The sequence below is a fragment of the Epinephelus lanceolatus genome, chromosome 11 (genome assembly GCF_041903045.1).
Source record: "Epinephelus lanceolatus isolate andai-2023 chromosome 11, ASM4190304v1, whole genome shotgun sequence".
Lineage (NCBI taxonomy): Eukaryota > Metazoa > Chordata > Actinopteri > Perciformes > Serranidae > Epinephelus > Epinephelus lanceolatus.
The window spans coordinates 23034672-23056149 of NC_135744.1; the positions used below are offsets into that span (position 1 = coordinate 23034672).

At 39.9% G+C, this 21478-nt stretch overlaps 1 protein-coding gene across 1 annotated transcript in view; it reads left to right on the plus strand.

Annotated features, from left to right (window-relative positions):
* Positions 1-21478, plus strand: part of pigl (phosphatidylinositol glycan anchor biosynthesis, class L) — a 25418-nt gene continuing 3940 nt past the window's right edge. The window contains exons 1-5 of the mRNA XM_033637467.2: positions 1-309; positions 2233-2332; positions 16185-16275; positions 17360-17427; positions 19403-19434. Coding sequence (XP_033493358.1) covers positions 51-309; positions 2233-2332; positions 16185-16275; positions 17360-17427; positions 19403-19434 — 550 coding nt within the window. The 5' untranslated portion in view covers positions 1-50. The remainder of the gene's footprint in view (positions 310-2232; positions 2333-16184; positions 16276-17359; positions 17428-19402; positions 19435-21478) is intronic.

Here is a 21478-nt window from a genome sequence, read left to right on the forward strand (position 1 = left end):
TGTTAGACTTTTGTCTTTACACGGATTGTTTACGGTAACGGTCAATAATAATGAGTGTTTACCTGCTTGTCTCGTTAGTTTTATGCTATCTCGTTTTGATAAAATGCATTTTCTATCGACATCGGCGTACCTTGGAGAAGTCGTTGAAACATCTAACGAGCTTTTCGTCGAGCAGAGAAACAAACGGCGCTGACGTCAGAGCTCTGATTGTCACCGCGCATCCGGATGATGAATGTATGTTCTTCGCGCCGACGATTGTTCGACTCGTTGAGTCAAACGCCACCGTTCATTTGCTGTGTTTATCTGAAGGTACGGTGACAGCACACTATTGTTTGTAAAGATAATGTTAATAAAGCACTGTAGAGCTATAGAGACTTCGTTATTAATCATGCAGATAGCTGCTAGCCAACGTTAGCTGGGTTTAGTTACATGTTTTAGAACCATTGAAAAGTCACTTAGGGATTGTTCGTTATTTATGAGGGGTGCGGGAAAGGGGAAGCATGTCAAATATTTTTTAAGTACTGAGGAGGGAATTGTGTTTATTATTTTGGCTTAGAAGAGGCACATTCAACTATAAATGGCTTTATTTTACAGCTAGACGTTAAATTTTTGCCTTCCAAATGCATGTGTTCTGTAAAAAATGGTCAAAATTACATAATTATCATAGCCAGAAGCTGCAGTCACAGAAATTATCATTGGAATTTCACATTTCCGATGGTCCTTGAGCACAATATGTATGCCTAAAGCTTCTAACAGGGAAAAAAGCAGAACCAAATATGAGTTTATAGTGATATTTCACCAAAATAGCTTTATTCTAGTATGTCTTAATTAAAATGTAATCAAAGATAAACTGTTGGCACTAACTAATCAGCATGCACGACAACAGTGACAACCCAAAGCTTTTTTCAACTTCAGGATTTCATCTTCAACTTTTTAACTTTCAATCATTAAAAGGATTTTTTCTAATCAAAAAATAAATAAATTACATAACAAAAAATAAATAAATAAATAATGGTGGCGATAGGGTCATCTTTTTCCCCAAGTCAGTCAGGGAGGCTCAAGAAAAAAAAATATTTGTAGCCCAGAGGAGGGTAAAAAAACGAACAAACAAACAAAAAAAAAACAGTCACACCCAAGCCACTTCGTGCTGCTTATAACTAAACAGTTCCTTGCAAGGAATCTGCTGTGGCATTTGGTGTAATGAACATATACACATATACAATAAACATATTCAGAGGAGAGCAGAAGTACATCAGAAATCAAGAATATAAATCCAAATGTACAATACAATATGAAAAACATACTAAAACAAATATGTATAATGTTTTAGAATGAGAGATCTGGACCGTTTATACAGGATGTGCAAAAATATTGATTTGAGGATGTGCAAAAGTTCACATGATAGAGAATATTTGCAATTCATAGAGATAACAGTCCAAGATGTGCATTAATATATGGCATAGAGACAGATGTCTGTGAGGGGTCAGTGGGGTTACCGGGCCTTGTCGATGAGGCCAAACTATTTTTGTGGCATGAGGTTTTGGTCCCGGTGGACTGCAGCTTCCTGCCAAAGGGGAGTGACTCAAAAAGTTTGTGTCCAAGGTGGGAGGGGTCGGCCACAATCCTCCCTGCCTGCCTCAGGGGCCTGGAGGTGTACATGTACTGAAGGGACGGCAGATTACAGCCGGTGATATTCCCTGCAGAGCAAATGATATGCTACAGTATACCCTTGTCCTTGGCAGTGGTAGCCGCACATTAGATGGTGATGGAGAAGGTGAGGATAGACTCAGTGATGGCAGTGTAGAAGTGCACCATCGTTGTCTTTGGCATGTTGAACTGCAGCTGCCACAGGAAGCACATCCTCTGCTGGCCTGTTTTGATGAGGGAGCTGATGTTCAGCAGACCAAGACTTGTTGAATTTTGGGTGAAATATGAAAATCAAAGTAAGGAGGGTAAAGCTGCACTATCTAAATCTGAAAATTGCACAAATTTTGGTTACAGGGATTTCAGCAACAACTAGCTTTTCAAGGAAATGCTCAAACATGTTGGTGTCCATCATCTAAAAAACTACATGAATAAGGAGGACCATTGTGACACAGCAAAAGAACATATGATATTTTAAAATCATTTAAAATGTTTGAGATTGCAACTAGACAGAATTTAGACTTGTTTCTACATGTATCCTTTCATCACAGTGTCTTTAGCCTAATTTGTCCTGTAATTATTGTACAGGAAACTACTACAATCAAGGAGCTCAACGTAAACAGGAACTTCTCAGCAGCTGTGCCGTGCTGGGGATACCAGACTCCAGAGTCACCATAGTAGACCATAAGTAAGCTGCCATCTGCACCAAACACACAACATACAAATTATAGCACTCCAGTTGTGTGTCTTTAATGGCTTCTTAGAATTTACAGATTTTTACAGATATACTATTTTTTCCCCCATAGTTTTGGTTATTGAAATTTCCTGGACATGCATGAATCAGTAGTTCAGTGTCTTAAGTTTTGATGCCCATCTCTAGACAAATAAAAATATATATGTAAACATGTCCGTACATGGAGAAACAGAGAGATAGTAATAGTGATATAAAAACTAAGTAAAAAAGATCTAATTAAAAATGAATATATAAAAAATACATTATTGATAAAAAATAAAATTAATTATAATAAAAATTAAGTAAAAAAAGAGTTAGTTAAAAATGAATTAATAAAAATTACATTATTAATAAAGATACAATTAATTATAATAAAATTAAAATAAAAATGGGAATAAACAATATTAAATACATAAAAAAATAGATATAGAATAAGAAAGAGGGATTGTTATAGTGATACAAAAAATTCTAAATATTTCAAAATAATTAAAAAAAAATAAAATACAGTAAAAAAACAAATAGACTTATAGAAATAAAAACTGAGGCTATATGTTGGCTAAAAAAATCATTTTGCAAAGTATACTTGTGCCGCCTTGAGTTCAGGAGTCAAGTGTCAGCATGTCTGCCTGTTGGAGCCCATCAGTCCCCTCCTTATCACCCAGTATCTATCAGAACAATAGCGAGTCGACCACAAATCACACCCATCCATTCTCACCACAACAGTGCCGATCAAGTCCGGCCTGATGTATTACTACCTCTGTGTCACAGAGGAAATAAATGAGGCAGTGATTGGTCTTCCCAGTGGGACATGGAGCCCCCTAAAAACCTTTCAATTACAAACTAACATCAATCTATGTATCTATCTAGAGTATATATCTATTTTATATCCATCCCTGAAAAGTACGGCTAACCAAGTTTTAAATTATAATCAGGCAAGTTTATTTATATAGCATATTCCAACAACAAGGCAATTCAAACTGCGTTACATACAAAGTGCAAAAGAAGCACATTATAAAGAGAATGAAAATAAAATAAAAGCTAAAATAGAATAATATAGGTATAATATACAGGAATAAAACTTACAGTGCATTAAAAGAAATGATAATTATTTGATTTAATAAAAGGCAGTGGCAAACAGAAAAGTCTCCAGCTCTGATTTGAAAGTACTGACAGTTTTTTCAGGAGTTTGTTCCAGATATATGGTGCATAAAAACTGAATGCTGCTTCCCCATGTTTAGTTTTGCCTCTGTTGACACAGAGCAGACCTGAACCAGACGACCTGAGAGGGCTGGATGGTTCATAATGTAGCAGAAGACCAGAAATATATTTTGGCTCCAAACCATTCAGTGCTTTTTTTAACCTTCAGTAGTATTTTGAGATCAATTCTCCAACAGGCAGGAAGCCAGTGATAAGTCATCGTTTCATTCAGGTAAATCAAACTTAAACTTTTTGTTTAACTAGCTTATATAACAGGTTATTTAAAAATGTCCTTAGTGGAACTATGACTTCTGAATTTGCCTGTAACATTTGCACAACTGAGCTGTTTGTTTGCTCTGAGCTGTCTGTCAAGTTGTTTGACGAGTCACCATGGATTATTCAATGTCAGTGAGCCCTACGGGGACATTGGGTAGATTTGAATGACTAGAGGGCTGATTAACATTACTGTCACGGGAGGTAATTGCCTATTAATTAAATGACATTGTGTTCCTCTTTACTACTTAATTAAATATTCTGGTGCCACCCAAATACAGCCCCCCCCCCCATTCATTTGCAGCCACTGAGTCAGGTAGTTAAGATTCACTGAAAAGAAGCCTCAGACTTCTATGGTGATTTTTTTCAGTCAATTATGGGTTACATACCAAAGTATCTCTGGTATTGGAAAACTTTTAAGCATCACCACTTCTCAGATGTAGAGGATGAAATGAAGGGCGTCAGTGGTTCCCCAGAGGTTCTTTAGTGGTAAGAAAATTGGTGCAGATTCCAGCTTTGTTGCAGGAACATGACGGTTCAAAGAAAGATTCTGACATTTGTTTGCTCGCTCTCGTTAATGTCAGAGTGCTTCAGAGTAAGATGCATGATAGCAAATTATAATGTATCATTGCGCTCAACTTCGAACAGTGTTTTTGGGGTAATCTCGCTCTTCTTGTGTTTTCTTCTATGCAGAGTTGACCCAATACTTTGACCATTGCCATGGTAATTGATGTCCAGATCGGAGTTCAAATGGTTAGTTAGTTATTCTCAGAAAAGCACATTTAAAATTAGGGCCTTGACACTATATCAACATCAAAGAACTAGTGGTGACGAAGGCCAACTGTTGAGTCATCTTTTGTCGCCTATGTCTTCGCCAAAAAGTTGCACCTGAACACGCCACAGAGACTACAACCAAAGGCCATGTAGCATTTGGTTTTGAGCCTGTGCGAGTGGAAATAACTCTCCATACCAGCAGGTGGCAGTAGTCTGTATTCATCATTCAAAGAGAGAAACCAGAGGACTGACAGGACGGATCCCAGCAAGCAATAGTCGTGATTTAAACGTATTGGTTATATTTAGCTCCGATTTATTCTAGCGACATGTAACCCAAATCTAGCCGATTTAATTTTGAAATTGATTAAATGTAATTTTCGCCATTGCAGATGGCGTGCGGTATGATATTCAATCACGTATGGAGAGTCAACAGTAATTAAAATATGTTTATCTCCATTTTTTGGACATGGTCTCTACATAGCCGTATAATTGATGACGTCTACACTTTGGCTATGGTTAGACGTCTACCAAATTTTCACTGACAGCCCAAAATCAGCCGTGATTTAGCCTAGACGTCAGGTCTTCATGTAGACTGCTATTAGATGTTTTTTAAACCAAAAAATGCTTGCTGGGATTCAAGACACTAGTTAGCCAGTTCGCACATTAACAACACAACTTGTTGAAAGAACAGATGATATTTGCCTTGTGCTAGCAAACAACATAAACAGTTATGAACCATTTCTGCTCTGAGCTCATTGCTGCAAAGTGTTTTGACCTCACGCCCTCTTGACCCAAGTTGTTTGTTTACTTTACTCACTTTGATTTCTTATCTTGTGCACTGAACTGAACTGAACTGGAGTATGCATGTTCTCCCTGTGTCAACGTGGGTTTTCTCCGGGTACTCCAGCTTCCTCCCACAGTCCAAAGACATGCAGGTTAATTGGTGACTCTAAATTGTCCGTAGGTGTGAATGTGAGCGTGAATAGTTGTCTGTCTCTATGTGTCAGCCCTGTGATAGTCTGGTGACCTGTCCAGGGTGTACCCTGCCTCTCGCCCAATGTCAGCTGGGATAGGCTCCAGCTCCCTGGCAACCCCCAACAGGATAAGTAGTTACGGGAAATGAATGAATGAATGAATGAACTGAACTGCTAATTGGAGTGATTTAATTTACCGGGCTCTGCTTTCTCCAACACCTACTGAGCGGGCTGAATCAGCCAAAAAACAGCCAACAAGGGCCGATTAGTGCCAATGATGCGGGGCACACCGCAAAAACTAGGGCAGCAGACCGTCATCGACGACTAACTATTAGCTTGGTATGTTAGGACCTTTACAGTTCCACTGGCAAGAGTTTAAGAAGTGAAGCGTCTGGAATAGATTTAAAATGACCTATTACAAAAAGTCGATTACATGCCCAAGAAAAGTGGCATATCACAAATCAACTAATTTTTTTCAGCTAATTTGATAATGAGTTTGGCATATCATTATCAAATTAGCCATCTTGCAAAGTGTCCTTTTTTCCTAGCTATTATCGCTCATGTAACTGACATTCATACTAACGAAGTAGCTAATAGAGTGCTGCAGGGATGATGTTTATTTGTAGGCCAACATGAAAGTAGCGTCGCCCTGGTTCCCTCGCCAAAAAAGCCTTTGGGATTTTCCTTTGGATTTTGGATTATTGCACAGAATAAACTCTGTGGCAAACAAATGTTTATGATACATGTTTTGTTCAGCAAGATAATCTTCACAAATGAACATCACTTTTATGATTGTTGAAGTGTAAATGCAATCGCAGGAGGTAAAAAGCTAATGTTAGGCTGTAAACGAATACACCACATGACTCATGACTTCAGTGTGACCAGCGCCAGCACCTTATTTCAGGCATCCAACAAAAAAAATCACTGACTTCGAGACGAGGGGACCAGGACAGGAGTGCTAAAATGCTAACTCATTTCCGGGTTTTAGGACTCATTTCTGCAGCACTCTGCAGCATACCACTGTTGTCCCATTTTTAAGGTGCATCGAGTGAAAACTGATGTTTCTTCCACCCCCCTCGAAGCTTTGTTTAATGGCGGCTATTTCTCACTGAAGCTTTGATACCCAAACACTGATATTTGGGACAGCCCCACTTCTGTGTTTTGCTGTTGATGCAGCTGTAAGACTTTCAGTCTCCTGGCTCTGGCTATTGGCAAGGTCAAGTTACAGAGAAAGTAATGGTAAAAGGTGATGTTGAAAAAAAGGGGGAAACTTTTTTCCCTCCTCTGGATCAACCCTGCAGCTTTCCTTGAAAATGTTTTGAGTTTCTAAGAATCTCAGGGCAGCCTACATGTGAGTCTCTACATGTTGGCTCACCAGGAGAGCTGCATGAACTCTGGCACTAACCTGGAACTCACAGTAATAAGCTGGCAGCCTGCCCAGGTTGTCTGCCCTACAGAACAGTGTGTGTGTGTGTGTGTGTGTGTGTGTTTACTTCACAGTTTTATCATCTTGTGCACACAGAATACAGCTGAACTTTGATCTTGGTGCTGTCTGCACTTCTGCTGAACTGGAGTGTAGCCCATTTTCCCTTTCTGTGTATTCTGTTGTTTGCCCAAAACACACACCTAATCAGCACTTTGAGAGCCCGGCTCACTCACAACCAGCTTTCCCCCTCTGTTCCACCCCTCCTCCTCTTCCTCCTCCTCCTCCTCTTGTCCATGTCTGCCGAAGCCAACTGCCAAGGACTGTGGGATACATTTTGGCAATGCTCTGAGCGCTGCTAATGTAGGTCATTCCAAACTGTTTTTCTCTCCGTGTGTCTGTACATGGCTAGCCACACTTTGGCTTCGCTCTTAACCTCCTCTGCCCAAGTATGTGCAGATGAACATCCTTGACTTGACCTCTCCCTGTTTTTCTTGTTGGTCATTTTATGTGTGCAAAGACAGAAAAAGATGCTGTGCAGAGGTTGGTGGTCAGTCCATTTTTCATGTTTAAGAGCTAGAGAAAAAAATAGAAACAGAAGCCTTGTGCATCTTATTAATTTTGATTTGAGTTGGATGACGATGGCTGGAGGCAGTGTAGCTGCAGTACTGATCTCCAGGCTTTCTGGGAAGTCATCAAACATAGCATTAAGCCTAAAACAAGCACAGTAACTATGACAATGAGCACCTGAGGCTCAAAACTGAGATTTTTATGTGATGCTATCAATGGACAAAACCTGGAGCAGATCATCAGCGTTTGTGGGCTTTAAATATTTGTCTTGAGTTTATGCCAAGCTGGGTACTATTTCTTTGTAATGTGAACACAAACCAGGAAGAGTTTTTGACCTCTAGAGCTGTTTTTTCTATGAATGGGTCCCTGTTTTGGTTATCTTGTGCACAAGGACACACATGACGCGATAAACATTCCTGCCAATAGTTTTACACTGTTTCACTGATCCACAGGTGGCAGCGACATGGCAAGATTCGCAGCAATGTGCCAGCAAGGGCAATGTAGAATAAGACTGTAAGCAACGGATGTAAACGATGCCAGATTTAAAACACTAAAACACACAAGTGGAATGACATATTGTTAAAACCCAGTAAAACTATTGATTTTTTGCCAATATACCAATATTTTCCAACTCATTTATGCTGATACATGCACATATTTTTCCCACATAATTGCAGAGAACATCGAGTCTCTGGGGGGGTCCTAGGGGGGTAATTGGGGCACGTTACTGTTGTTCTTAAACTTCATAAAGGCATACAGAAATGACAGGAAAATAGAAATTAAAATAAAATGTGTACATAAGAAAAATGTGTGAACTATGGTGCAATATATAACCCAATATATACATATAAATATACAAATATGAAAAAGAAATACAAGCTATATGTAGAAATGTGTGTGTCATAATACAAGCATGCTAAATATAAATGCGAGAACAGAATAAGTAGGTTAAGAATTAAATAAGAAGGAGTGATTGTACAGTTGAAGTATTGCAAAGCATAAAGCACAGTTGAGTTAGTATTGCACAAATGATATCAGTTAAGTCAGTATTGTATTTTGTACAGTTAAGTTGGCTAAAGTAATTGCACAGTTAGAAATATAAATAATAAATAAATCATGGACAGTTATGGACTCAGAGTGTCTGACACTGTGAGGGAGGAGTTGAAAAGTTTCATGGCCACAGGGAGGAATGACTTCCTGTGGCACTCTGTGTAAAACATGCTGAATTTATTTTCATGTAACATTTTCAAACAAAAATGGAAAATGCATCCTACATTTACAGGCTTGGATGATGCTCTCCCTAAAGTCGCAAAATTAAAGCTTCATATAACTGGCCTGTCATAGCAGCAGAAATATACATTTAGAGCTGATGTTGATATTTCATTTTAAAGCCTTTTATCTGGTGATACCAAGCGGCAACCGCCAGGGCTGGAAAATGAAGCCAAAAAGAAGTGCCAAAAACTGCAGTTCCTCTGATGGCCACTTGAGGCTGGCTCCACTCCCCATAGTTCCCTATGTTTAAACGCCCAACTTTACAGCACAAATAACCATGGCAATCTCTGTAGAAGAGGATCTGCTTCCTATGTAGATAAAAACAGCTCAATCTAACGTAACATAACAAACATCGATTCTTAATTTCAGGTGATTATAAACTAAGGAAGACATAATTATCGTGTTATATTTCATGTTGGCCGATATAGCCGCCTAAATCCTGCACACACAAAATTAGAATTAGCATTATCACAATTTACCATAGCTGTAAATACACTGTTCTAACCAAGCTAGCACCTAGCATTAGGGTTAGCTCCAACATATTTGCTGTGTCTCCACAGCCTTCGCGGTCAACGTCGACCACGTCCTTTAAAGACAGCATCAGCCAAACCGAATGGTCTCAGAAATTGGCCGTCCCCATCAGAGGTCTAGGGGATGGGGGAGTAACACAATGAAATAGAGGGAACTTTAAAAAAAGGGCGGGCCCAAAACACATAGGCATGTACTGTAACAAAAGGTCTGGTCTGCAGAGGATTTCCTGGTTGCATCACCCATTGTTCTCCCCGCAACTGATTGCCATTCCTGTTAGCTAGGCCCAGCGGCACTTGACAAAATTGAGTTAGCCCTAAATCATAGACCCAGATATTATAATTATGTATATTTTTTATTAAAATCTTGAGGAGATGATTCACCGCAGGAAACACCTCCGTCTGATACATTTCAGGCTGATGGGGGACTGTTAACTTATTAAATTAAGATTGTTTAAGCTGTGTGCTTTTAGTTTATAGTAAGGTTAGCAACAGTTAACATTTAGCTAGTTAACAACTGTTAGTTAACTTAACTTGATTTTAATCGTCAACGGCGCGCAATGCATCTTGGGATAGGCTGGGCCACAAAAGAATTCATCCACTGCATCCTTCAAATTCTGGGAAAGAAGGCTGCATTTCTCGGCCGCATTTGAAGGAGAATTTTAAATGGGACGGCCTTGGTCACACCTATGTGATGCAATTGAAGGATGCAGTCCCTGAATTGAGACACAGCTATTGTCCAAATATGGTCACCTCTGGCTCCAAAAATCGATATCGCTATCATGCTGAAATCATTGTACATCACTAAAAACTGTAATTAGCAAAAAACACAGAAGCTAGACTAGAATGTTAACATCTATTCTTTTGTAGAATGGACTGTCTCTCATGCATCAGGGGAGTGTGATGGGTCCACTGCACTTCAGTTTTCAAGCTAAAGTCTGGACTTCACACCAAAAGTCCAGCAGGCACAGTGAGGGCTACTTTGAGTCGATGACAGGTCTGTGTGAGACTTGCTCCCTCACAACTGTAGCCTATGGAATAACAGGAATAACACGTGAATTCTGCTTTAAAATAGGATTTTCCCTTTAATGCTCACTGAATAGGACAGCTGTGTTGACAGTATCTGGGGCCCCGGTGCATGTTGGGGCCTTTGTGATCAAGCTCGATCTGAGCACGCTCTGCTGCCTCTCCACTTGCACTGGCTTGACCTCTGTCTGCTCCCTGGACTCCATTATAGCTGCTCACTGCACAAATCCAACCATTCCACTTCTTGATTACATGATCCATCAGACTGAGCTGCAGCAGCTCTTTCTAACTTTTGATTTGACTCTACATATAGATGTACTTCAGGGAGAAAAATCTTTACTCGGGGTAGATCACAAACTGAAAGCTGTTGCGTCTGACTAGATTAGTTTAATTCTCTGTCTGGATGTAAACAAAGAGCTCAGCACTACTTTCTGGACAGGACAGTCGCTGCAGTAACACTGTATCCCCACACGAGGTATAAATATACATTGATCAGTGGTAAAAATAGCCCGAGCTAATTTATAAGCACATGACAGGGTGCAGTAAATAGCGGTGAGATGTTCCAGCCTCGCCGCTGACCTCTGGCTGTGCTTTTATTCCCGATACATTTGTCATCGGCACACACTGGCCTCTGCATAGTCAAACAGTTGCTTTCCCCATCTACTGAATCCTGCAGCCAGCAGTCATTTAGTCATATCAGATTATTCTCTCCGCACAACTTACTTTCAAAACAACACTAACTGTATTATTTCGGTGGTTGTTTTCATGGTGGTTTATTACCTCAACATGAGTGAATATTGAAAAAACCTGCAACCGCAAATGTCTCTAAATTATGGTGGAACAGCGTGTGTGTGTGTGTGTGTGTGTGTGTGTGTGTGTGTTGTTACTGTAGTTGTAGCTGCCTTATTACAGTGTGATATTGTGGGCGTACTGGCAGCTTGTAGTGGCATCTCAACCGTTCCCAGCAGGACATATAATCTGACTGTGTGGACAGAAGTCTGGCAGTTTCACAGGCCTGTGGTCCATGTGACCAGACTAAACAAGCCCTCTCTGACACACACACACACACACACACACACACACACACTGAATCCCCTTACTGGGCCAAAGTTCAACAACTGCATACAGATGCCTGCAAGCAATTAGACATCCACATGCAAAGCTGCGGAGGGGGAGCCCGGGAGGTTACTTTAGGACATTTTGCACAGTTGCCATGGTGAAGCTGACACTCAGCCTGCATCCTGCTTGAGAAAGGTCAGGTGTCTTGTATCTTTTGTTCATTTTTCTTTTTTTTGCCCTCCCCCTCCTGTGTGCTAGTGCTTAGCTGCGGTTGTTAGGCTGTAAGGCAGAAATGTCTAAAATAATAAATGAATAAATGCAGCAGTGAGCAACACAAACATTTAAACACAAAGAAAGTAGGAAAGCTGTCAACTCTGAATGATATTTCAATATTTAATATTCACACACCGTGGCCAAATGTTCATGTTTTTTCAGCCTTCAGTCTAAAATAGACAAAACAGTATGTTAGGTTTGTTTTTTTTATTAATTTAGGTAGCATTTCATGATGTCAGTGGTGTTATTATTATTACATTTACTCAAGTATTGTACTTAAGTACAAATCTGATCTACTTATACATTACTTGAGTGTGTTCTTTTTGTGCTACTTTATAATCCACTACATATTTTAAAGCTTTGCAAATTGAGACTTTTTACATAAAAAATATTTAGAGAGCTTTTAAAATATGATTTGTCATAAATTACTACTGTACCCAACAATATATACAGGTAGAGCTTACACAGTTTGTATCAGCTGTTAGCAGCAGTAGTAGTAGTAGTTTGTGTAGTGTAGTTTCTGCACAATTAATTGAAGTATTGTTGAAATTGCAATATGGCTGAATGCAATATCCAAATGGCAGGAGCTGCTTTTCTTTTTAATAAAGGTAGAATGTTGTACAGCATAAGATTTAGATGAAGCATTGTGGTGCTACAGAAATGAATTAGAGAAAAATCACATCATCATCATCATCATCATCATTTTTTATATTTTTCCCAGTAAAAATGAACATTACCACAGAAATTACGACTTATACTGCACTATTTGTCAAAATAAAGGCAATATGACTTGCAGCCCTAATCGTTTCATTTAACATGTCAGTTTTATCAGTGTTTTACCAGGAGTTGCTGCTTGCACCCTATTTCAGTAACTGTGTTTTATCCTTACCTTTTCCTGTTTTGTTCTTGTACTTTAAGGGAATCTATTGTAATATCTGGCCAAGGACTACAGATTATAGCTAACCTTTTCTGCTAATTCTTGCATATTTACAGCAATCTGTATTAATATGCACCATCCCTGTCAAAAAACTCCTTAAAAAATGTGCTTTTCCTCATAATTGTTATTATTATTATTATTTTTATTATAATTATTATTATTATTATTTTTTATTTTAGACAAAATAAACATTTTGAAAGTGACACTATTTTCTGCAATTTTTACAAAGCAAACAACCAATCAAATCGTTAACATGAGAATTGAGTGGCAGCGGTCTAAGATTAACACAGCACGATATATGGTATTATACAATTATTATTAATATTATTATCAGCTATAATGACTCTTCAAGGTATGAAAAACAAAGGGGTACTAGAAACCATTTTTTTAAACATGGTGTGTAAAAAGTCTGTCAGGCAGTCGAGGAGCGGAGGAGATATGCATGTGTAGGTTGAATTCTTTTTTCTTTTTTTTTTTTTTTTTTGGGGGGGGGGGACATTTTTAGCCTTTAATGGATAGGACAGACAAGTGTGAAGGGGGGAGAGAGAGAGGGAGTGACATGCAGCAAAGGGCCACAGGCTGGAGTCGAACCCGGGCCGCTGCGGCCTTGTACATGGGGCGCCTGCTCTACCACTTAGCCACCGATGCCCCACGTTGAATTCTTTGTCAAGTTGCAATTGTTTTTCAACATCGTAGACAAGCAAATGTACACGGTAAGATAACGGTCAGTTTTCATTCCACCGTACACAGTTCTAGGTACACAACTGCAACCCTACTCTAGAAAATAAGCAGGAAATTAATCCTTAAGGAAAATAATTAGTTACAGTCCTGCATGATTACTTAAAAATCAGCTCTGCCTCAACCAACTAGAACAGTAAAATTTTACTTTTACATTAATGCATGAGTCATAATAATCTTATATTTTCAATGCAGGACTTTTTTTCCACATAGTGGTATTAGTACTTTTACTTAAGTAAAGATCTGAGTACTTCCTCCATCACTGAACATTGGTTTTGATAAGATTCAATGTCACTGCACCATCCTACTCTGAAAAAACAAAAAACACACACACACACACACACAGCTCTTATGATGTGTCACTGGTATCATTCACTCGATGACAGACCGTTTTAAACTACCTCTGAACCCCAACCCTCCGCCCCTCCTCCCTGTGACACAGCCGACCCCCACCCCTCCACCCCTTGCACCAAAGCCTGACCCTCACATCACTGGCAGCCAATAGATTTGTGGCCTAATCCATCACTTCCCTCTACCAGCTCAACTGTCCTGGCTCATTGTTAGCAGCGAAGGGGAGGGGAACAACTGTTGACACACCCCCACTCACCTACCCCCACTTAATGCACTTATATATACCTACATGTTATAGATGAAACGGTATGAACATTTCTTATCACGATGATTATGACCACAATTATCACAGTATTGTTAAAATGTGCTGAAAATGTTCAAAAACTACTGATACACACACTAAAATCATATCACCAAGTTTTACAGGGAATGAAAAGAGCATCTGCACACACGGATATTTGTAATTAGCCAGCTTTGGGTCAGGGACGTTCTTCACTGCTGTCACTGCCTTCTGTGTATGCAACTTTATTGTGGATTAAAAACACATTAAGTTGATTGTGGTGAATTTTCATTGTCAGGTTATCTGTTAATATCTTATCCAGCAGCACCAACAAGAGGCTGCTCAGCCAACAATAAAAGAGACTCTGCATACACACCAACCTCATTCATTCATTTTCCGTAACCACTTATCCTGTCGGGGGTTGCAGGGGTGCTGGAGCCTATCCCAGCTGACATTGGGCGAGAGGCAGGGTACACCCTGGACAGGTCACCAGACTATCACGGGGCTGACACATAGAGACACACAACCATTTACCAATTAACCTGCATGTCTTTGGACTGTGGGAGGAAGCCGGAGTACCCGGAGAAAACCCACGCTGACATGAGGAGAAAATGCAAACTCCTCACAGAAGGGCTCCCCCACCCTGGATTCAAACTGGGAACCCTCTTACCGTGAGGCGACAATGCTAACCACTGCACCACCTGCCATACAAACCAATCTCAAAAAACACAGCGGATCTGGGGTGCCCAGTAGCTCACCTGGTAGAGCAGCTCCCCATGTACAAAGGCCTTGTCCTTGCTGCAGTGGCTGCGGGCCTGATTCCAACTTACAGCTCTCCACTGCATCAGGGAGAGTGTACCTAACTTTAGTTGTTGCTGGATAGTATTTACCTCAAGTTTTTCAAAGTGCAGTAATCAAACACAGTTTTAATGATAATTAAAATTTGAAATGGTAATTCTAATTGTCAGGACTTTCACTGCAGTTTATTATGAAACTGTTAACTGCTTCATTCTTATTCTCTAATACAGTGGTTCCCAACTGGTCCAGATTTCTCCTTAGTCATTAGTTCAAGGTCCACACAGTTTAATACATTCAGCGTCATACTTGAGTTTGGCCGTGTTGTCGAGCTAGTTTGCAGCCTCTCTCACATAGCTGATCGCTATCCACTCATTTTACAGCAGGAAATGTTACTTCGAAATAAAAGCTCTGTGCTGAAAATTCACTGTACTTCAAAATAAAGTGTATTTTTAACAAACCTGACAAGTTTGCAAGTCACTCGTGGTCCATTCAGAATGAGCCTGTGACCCACCAGTTGGAAACCACTGCTCTAATATACATGCGTGCATGCACTGTCACACCCATGTTCTCCTCCAGCCACACACGTCCCCCTCAATATGTGGGACATGTGCATTTGTTTTTCCCCCAATATAAAAAAGAAAGTAGTAGAAGACTTTAACTTTGACATAATTATCTCAAACGGAGGATATAAGCAGGAAGATCAGTTTCAAGCTGTCATGCAGTCCTGTCAGTTCTTGGTTGTCATCTACATAAATCAGAGAAATCAGAACTGGTGAACAAACTGGATCCACTCCGCTTCAGATGCAGCCCTCAGGAGGTTGTGTTTTTATGTGAACTGCGTTGGCCCAACTCATCTTTTTTGCAGCTGATTTTTCTTGAGTTCAAGGGTGCTGCTGAACAACTGTAGCAAGAGAAAAAAAAGTCTGCTGTTATTTGTGCCAGAAAATGAATCTATGCATGTTTAGTAGGCCAAGAGCTCGAGCTGGCCAAGTGCGATGTTTGATGTACACTCCGTGTTGTCTCCAGGCTGCAGTTTTAGATGATGCTAAGGGCCGTCTGACCCTTAACCTCCGGACTTCCCAGCACTCCCCCGTGTTTGCGTTCCATAACAGCCCTTTTTCAAACGCTGGGTTAAATCTGCACTGCAGAAATCTGCTGCTCGGAAAGAAATAGGACTGCTCAGCCTAAGAAACACCAGCATGCTTACTTATGTTGTGTGGAACTGACTTTCACTGACAGTGAGATTATAATACAGACACAATGTGCTGTTGTTTCTCAGTAAAACACTGTTGTAGTTTTACTAGGAAGATAACTAGTCTTTTTTCCGCCCTCCAGAAAACTTCCAGACGATCCCAGAGCAGAATGGAGCGTCTCACTGGTCTCGTCTCTGATTGTGAATCACATACGAGCTCACTCCTTCAACATGGTACACTCAGCTCTGCTCTTGCCTGTCAAAGCACTCGTTTTTCTGTCATTTCCTGTTTGATGTTAACACACAATTTCCTTTTGTACAAACCCATGTATTGTTTTGCTCTGTTTTGACCATATGTTTTGGCACTGCAGCTCCCCTCGCTCATTATCCCAGATTCACTGCGGTCTGCGTAATAACCCTGTCAGCCGCTGTCTCTTTACGTCCACCTCAGACCGTATTTTGAACCTCCATGATAATTGAGGGGGAAATGGCCTCTGCTGCAGTAGAAAGTTTGGATTCGACGTCTGTGTTTACACAGAGATGCTTATCAGCTCCGGTGCAGTTCCGCACTATTAGCTAATGGGAATGCGGTTAATTTAGAATCAAAGAATTTTCATCCGGTCTATCTCAACAAGAGCAAAAATAGCTCCGACAAACAGCAAATTTGGCAAACAAAAATAATTAAAATATATATTTTTTTTAATCAAAGACGACAAACAAACACACCGTCTCCTCCCATCCTGTCAGGCTCAGCAGCCAAATATGCCGCCAGACTAAAAACTAGACAAGAGAATCATGTCCTCTCTTGTGAATATGAAGCAAAAACATACAGAGATAAACATTTAGATGTGAAAGTAGTTCACTTCTCCTGCTCTTGAACTGAAAAACATTGTTTCATTGGTCTGACACTGTGCCATTCCCTTGCTTTTAAAAGTACAAGCCAGCAAGAATTAAGAGAAAGTTCACTAGTTGCTTCCAACATGTGGTGGTCGGGAGCTTAAACGTATGCTTGATTGCAAAGACACAGTCATGGTAGGAAACGCCTGAGCGTAGCAAAATGCCAAGTCTTTAGTCAAGCACTTTTTCGTTCCCTTTGACCTGATTTTTTTTTTCACTTGCTTCCTCTGGTGTGCAAGCATGCACTCAGAAAAAGGCTTTTAAATATCAGTTGTCGGCTGCCAAGCAGCTCCACAGTCAGACAGCGAAACCCGTCCACTAACCCAAGAAAAATCTTTTGCCTCCATTTATTTAAATTCACTTTTAGATACCCAGAATCTGGCTTTTCACCCACTCACAATGAGACATTTTGTTGTTTCAGGTGCTGACCTTCGATGGGAGCGGAGTGAGTGGCCATGCCAATCACGTAGCCATCCATAAAGCTGTCAGGTACCGACTGAACTTTAAGGCTCTGCCATCAGAAAAACAGTGTTTTTTAATCCCTCAACTTATAGATGCCATCCTCTGGGATATTATGTGGCTTACACACAGACACCAGCCCACTCCACAGTCATAAAACACTGTCCAGGAAAATGCAGAACATTTCGGCACACATCAACATCCATCTTTCCAAATGTTTCCCCACAAAGACACACACACACACACACACACATACACAGCATGTTTTTTAGAATCGGCCTGTTACATAGCTGAGAGGTCATCCAAACAGAGTCCTCAGAGGCACTCGGCTCTGCTCCCAGAGAGCAGCAGTAAATCCTGTCCCTGAAGTGGTGAGGTGGGAGGGCAGCTCTGGTTTGGAGAGGCCAACCAAGCGAGTTGCATCAGACTGTTGGTTTTTTTTTTTTTTTTTTTAAAAGTGTTTTGCACTATGAAGTGTACGCTGCTATCCCCATATTGCAGCGATAATTGTCTGCCGTGTTAGTCATGGTCTTTTCCCTCACTGAGCCTGTATGGCCCTCCGTCAATCTGTGGGCCTCATCTGTTGATAAGATGTGAGCTCTCCAAATCACATCTCATGATTCCCATTGGGCTGGAACCCACAGGGGGTGTGCACTAGTTTCACTGCGCTCTAGATCTCAGGTTTGAAGTTGGGTTGTGGTTTTTGTCAACATTTTAAAGGAATACTTCACCCCCCAAATGACCATTTGTGTATCAGTTAAACAAAGTTTTCTTCACAGATTCAATGTAACACTGGGTGAATGTCTTGCATGTCTCTACAGTGAACTAACAATCCCAAAATGGAGAAAATTCTTTATGTTGAACATTGTATATACATTGAATGATATGAGCACTTTTGATTTCCCTCCTTGGTACTGACATTGAAAATATTTTGGTTCAGTTAATGTCCGCAACAAAACAAAATTCTCTTGAAAGAAGCTTTGGAAAAAAAAAATCATTTCTGTCGAGAAACACTTATCAAAAGCGTCAAGCACCCCACCATAGAGCAGGCTTTAGTTTGTTTATGTTATTGTGTGACTTAAGTGTTTAAAAGAGGTTAGTTTGGATTCACCAAAATCACACAATAACACAAACTTACTGATCGAGGCAGAGGTAGACCAGCAACTTTTGTGTTCAGTGAGGTAAAATTACTGTTTTTGTCAATGGAGTCTGGCTTTGAAGAGAGCATAGATAAGTTTCACTTTAAATTCAGTTCCCCATTGTAAAAGGCGGTCTGTTTGGAAAGTTCTGAGCATATGACTGGATGAATGAGACTTGGATTATACTATGCGACTTGTGTGAGAGTTTGTAAAGGGATGTTTTGATATAGTTTTGCTGTTATTAAATGTGGACCCCTATGACTTCAATACATAAGGAATTTTCTGTTTTTGGATTCTTCGTTCACCATGGGGGCATGCAAGTAAAACAGTTTTCATCACAAATTCAACATAACATATGGCAAGTAATCGATATACAAATGGTCATTTTGTGGATGAAGTGCTCCTTTAATTGCTTAATAGCGTTTACAGCCAAACAACCACACAATAAAAAATATAAAAGATATACAATAATATGTAGAAATATTACAACACTTACGCACAATGGCAAGAACCAACTGATTTATTCATCCTTGTAGTTATTAGAGCTTTAAAGTCAGGCAGAGAGACCTCATCACATCATCAAGCCAAATACCGAGATATTTGTAACAAGTGACGACCTCTGACTTCTTTCCCTGAGCAGTAATAACATCGGGAGTGTTCACAGGCTTCTTCCCAGTGTTTGAGAGATGCATAACCTTCATTTTTATCAGTATTTAAAACCAGCTTTAGTTCGGTAGAAACATCACACCATGGCCATTTTTTGTAGAGGTTGCCATCATAAATACTGTCAGTAAAATGTATCATGTTTGACAACAGTTGCTATGTTCAGTGAGTAACATTGTTCTTGTCTTCACTTTGCTTCCCAGCCATCTTGCATCCACTGGACAAGTACCCAACGGTAGGTGTGATACAACGAAAACGTTGAAGAGGTTATCTTGGAAATTCGGACTAATGTATCACAGGTTGGATTTTGTGACCTTGGTCCCAGTTCTTCAAGTGCAAACAGTTTCAACTAGATATGTGAAGTATGTTGACATTGAGTACATAAGTTGCATTAATTATTAAGCATTACGTAGAATTTTAAATTAAAGATACAAACTGCTTCACAATCAGACCAGACAAGGACAACTTCCTCTCGAGCAGCACCACCTCTCCAGTCTGCATTAGGTGTTGTAAACACTGGCTCACAGTGGGTATTTTGTGAATGTACGGCGCCCTCTTCTGTTCAAAAGGGACTGCATGAGCCTTAATATCTCCTCTATACATTTTGGTCTGCTGGTGGCAGCATGAGGCCAGTTGGATATCACAAACTCTAGTTTGTTTTCACAATTAATCTTTTGGTTGCAAAACATTAGAAAACAGTGAGAAAAGCCTGTTGCAGTGTCCTACAACCTAAAGTGACTTCAGCAAATGTCCTGTTTTGTCCGGCATTTCCAAATGCAAAGATGCTGAATTTACTATTACTATTTACTATTGTGAGACCAAGAATAGCAGCAAATCATTCAGTTACAAAGCAAATATGCACAAAACACCTTAAGATTTCTCTTTAAGTGTGTAACCTAAGGCTCAATTTCTCCTCAGCTGAGGGACTCACACAGTTGCACAGAATCCCTTAAAAGGTTTCCTTCGTTAAGGGAAAACTTATTTACTGCATTGAAAGAGATTTTATAGTGGTACAAGTATCCACGGAGATTATTTGTTTGCTTGGACTCACAAAGTTGACTTAGAGTTAGATAGTTTAAAAATGGCAAAAGAAAAGAAGACAAGAAAATCATATTGGTCAGAGGACGAGAAGATTATACTTCTGGAGGAATACAATCATAGACAGCACATCCTACAAAGTAAATTTGATCCTTAAACACCAGAAAACGATTGTAGGAAGAAGCAACAAAAATTAATTAAGTCAAATCAAAAGCATATCCATTAGGTTCTCCTGGTCACAGAAGACTCTTTTCAGAGTGTGTTAGTTTTTTCATTTATCACCATAAACCTTGTCATGTTGCAGTTAAAATAGAATCAGAGGTACCTTAACATGGTCTTTTGTGCAACAGTTCAGGGATTCCTGAACTATAAGAGCATGACAAGGAGAAACCCATAAATACTTAAGTGAACATTTTCAGGAAACCCTAAGGAGAAGACTTAAGGGTGTTTTGTGCAGCCGGCCCCTGGAAATAATTGTTGATCAATATTTTGTTGATTATTTAAGACATGCATACAGAGGAGAACAAACTTGGCAAGTTAGTAGCAGCTTTATGCTTTCAACAGCTTTAACTAAAATTTAAATGATATTGTTTTGCACCATGTGTTCTTTCAACACTTTCATGCAGAGAATATCCTGAAAAGTAAGCAGTCACTGTTGTTTCTACGACAAATAATAATCACAATAATAACTTTATTTATATTGCACCTTTATAAACAGAGTTAGCTGACAACACAAAAGCAGAAACGGGATACTCAGAAGGCAACATAGCAACAGAGAGAGAAACAGTCCTACCAGCTAATTCTCCGACCTCTTAGTAACGTACATGCCAGGACATACTTTGAGATCCTCGGGCAGCAGAGGTCTTTTGTCTATTCCAGAGGCTCAGCTGAAAACTAAAGGGGACAGAGCATTCGCTGTCAGGGCCTCGAGGCTCTGGAACAGTCTGCCCAAGGAAATCAGGTCGGCTGAGTCAGTGATCTCTTTTAAGTCCCTTCATAAAACAGACTTTATCGGAGAGCCTTTCCTGATTTTACTTGAATTTTAAGTTAATTTAAACTGTCTTTTATTTCCTCTCTTTTTATTTGGCTGCTGTTAGGCCAGCAAGCCATACTCATCGTTGTTAAAGTGTTAATCTCAATAAAGACTCATCATTCAGCAATAAAACCCACGGAGACTACAATACAGAGAATTCCATAATCTCTGACAGACATGAAGAGACACTGATCCAGAGTCTAAAACC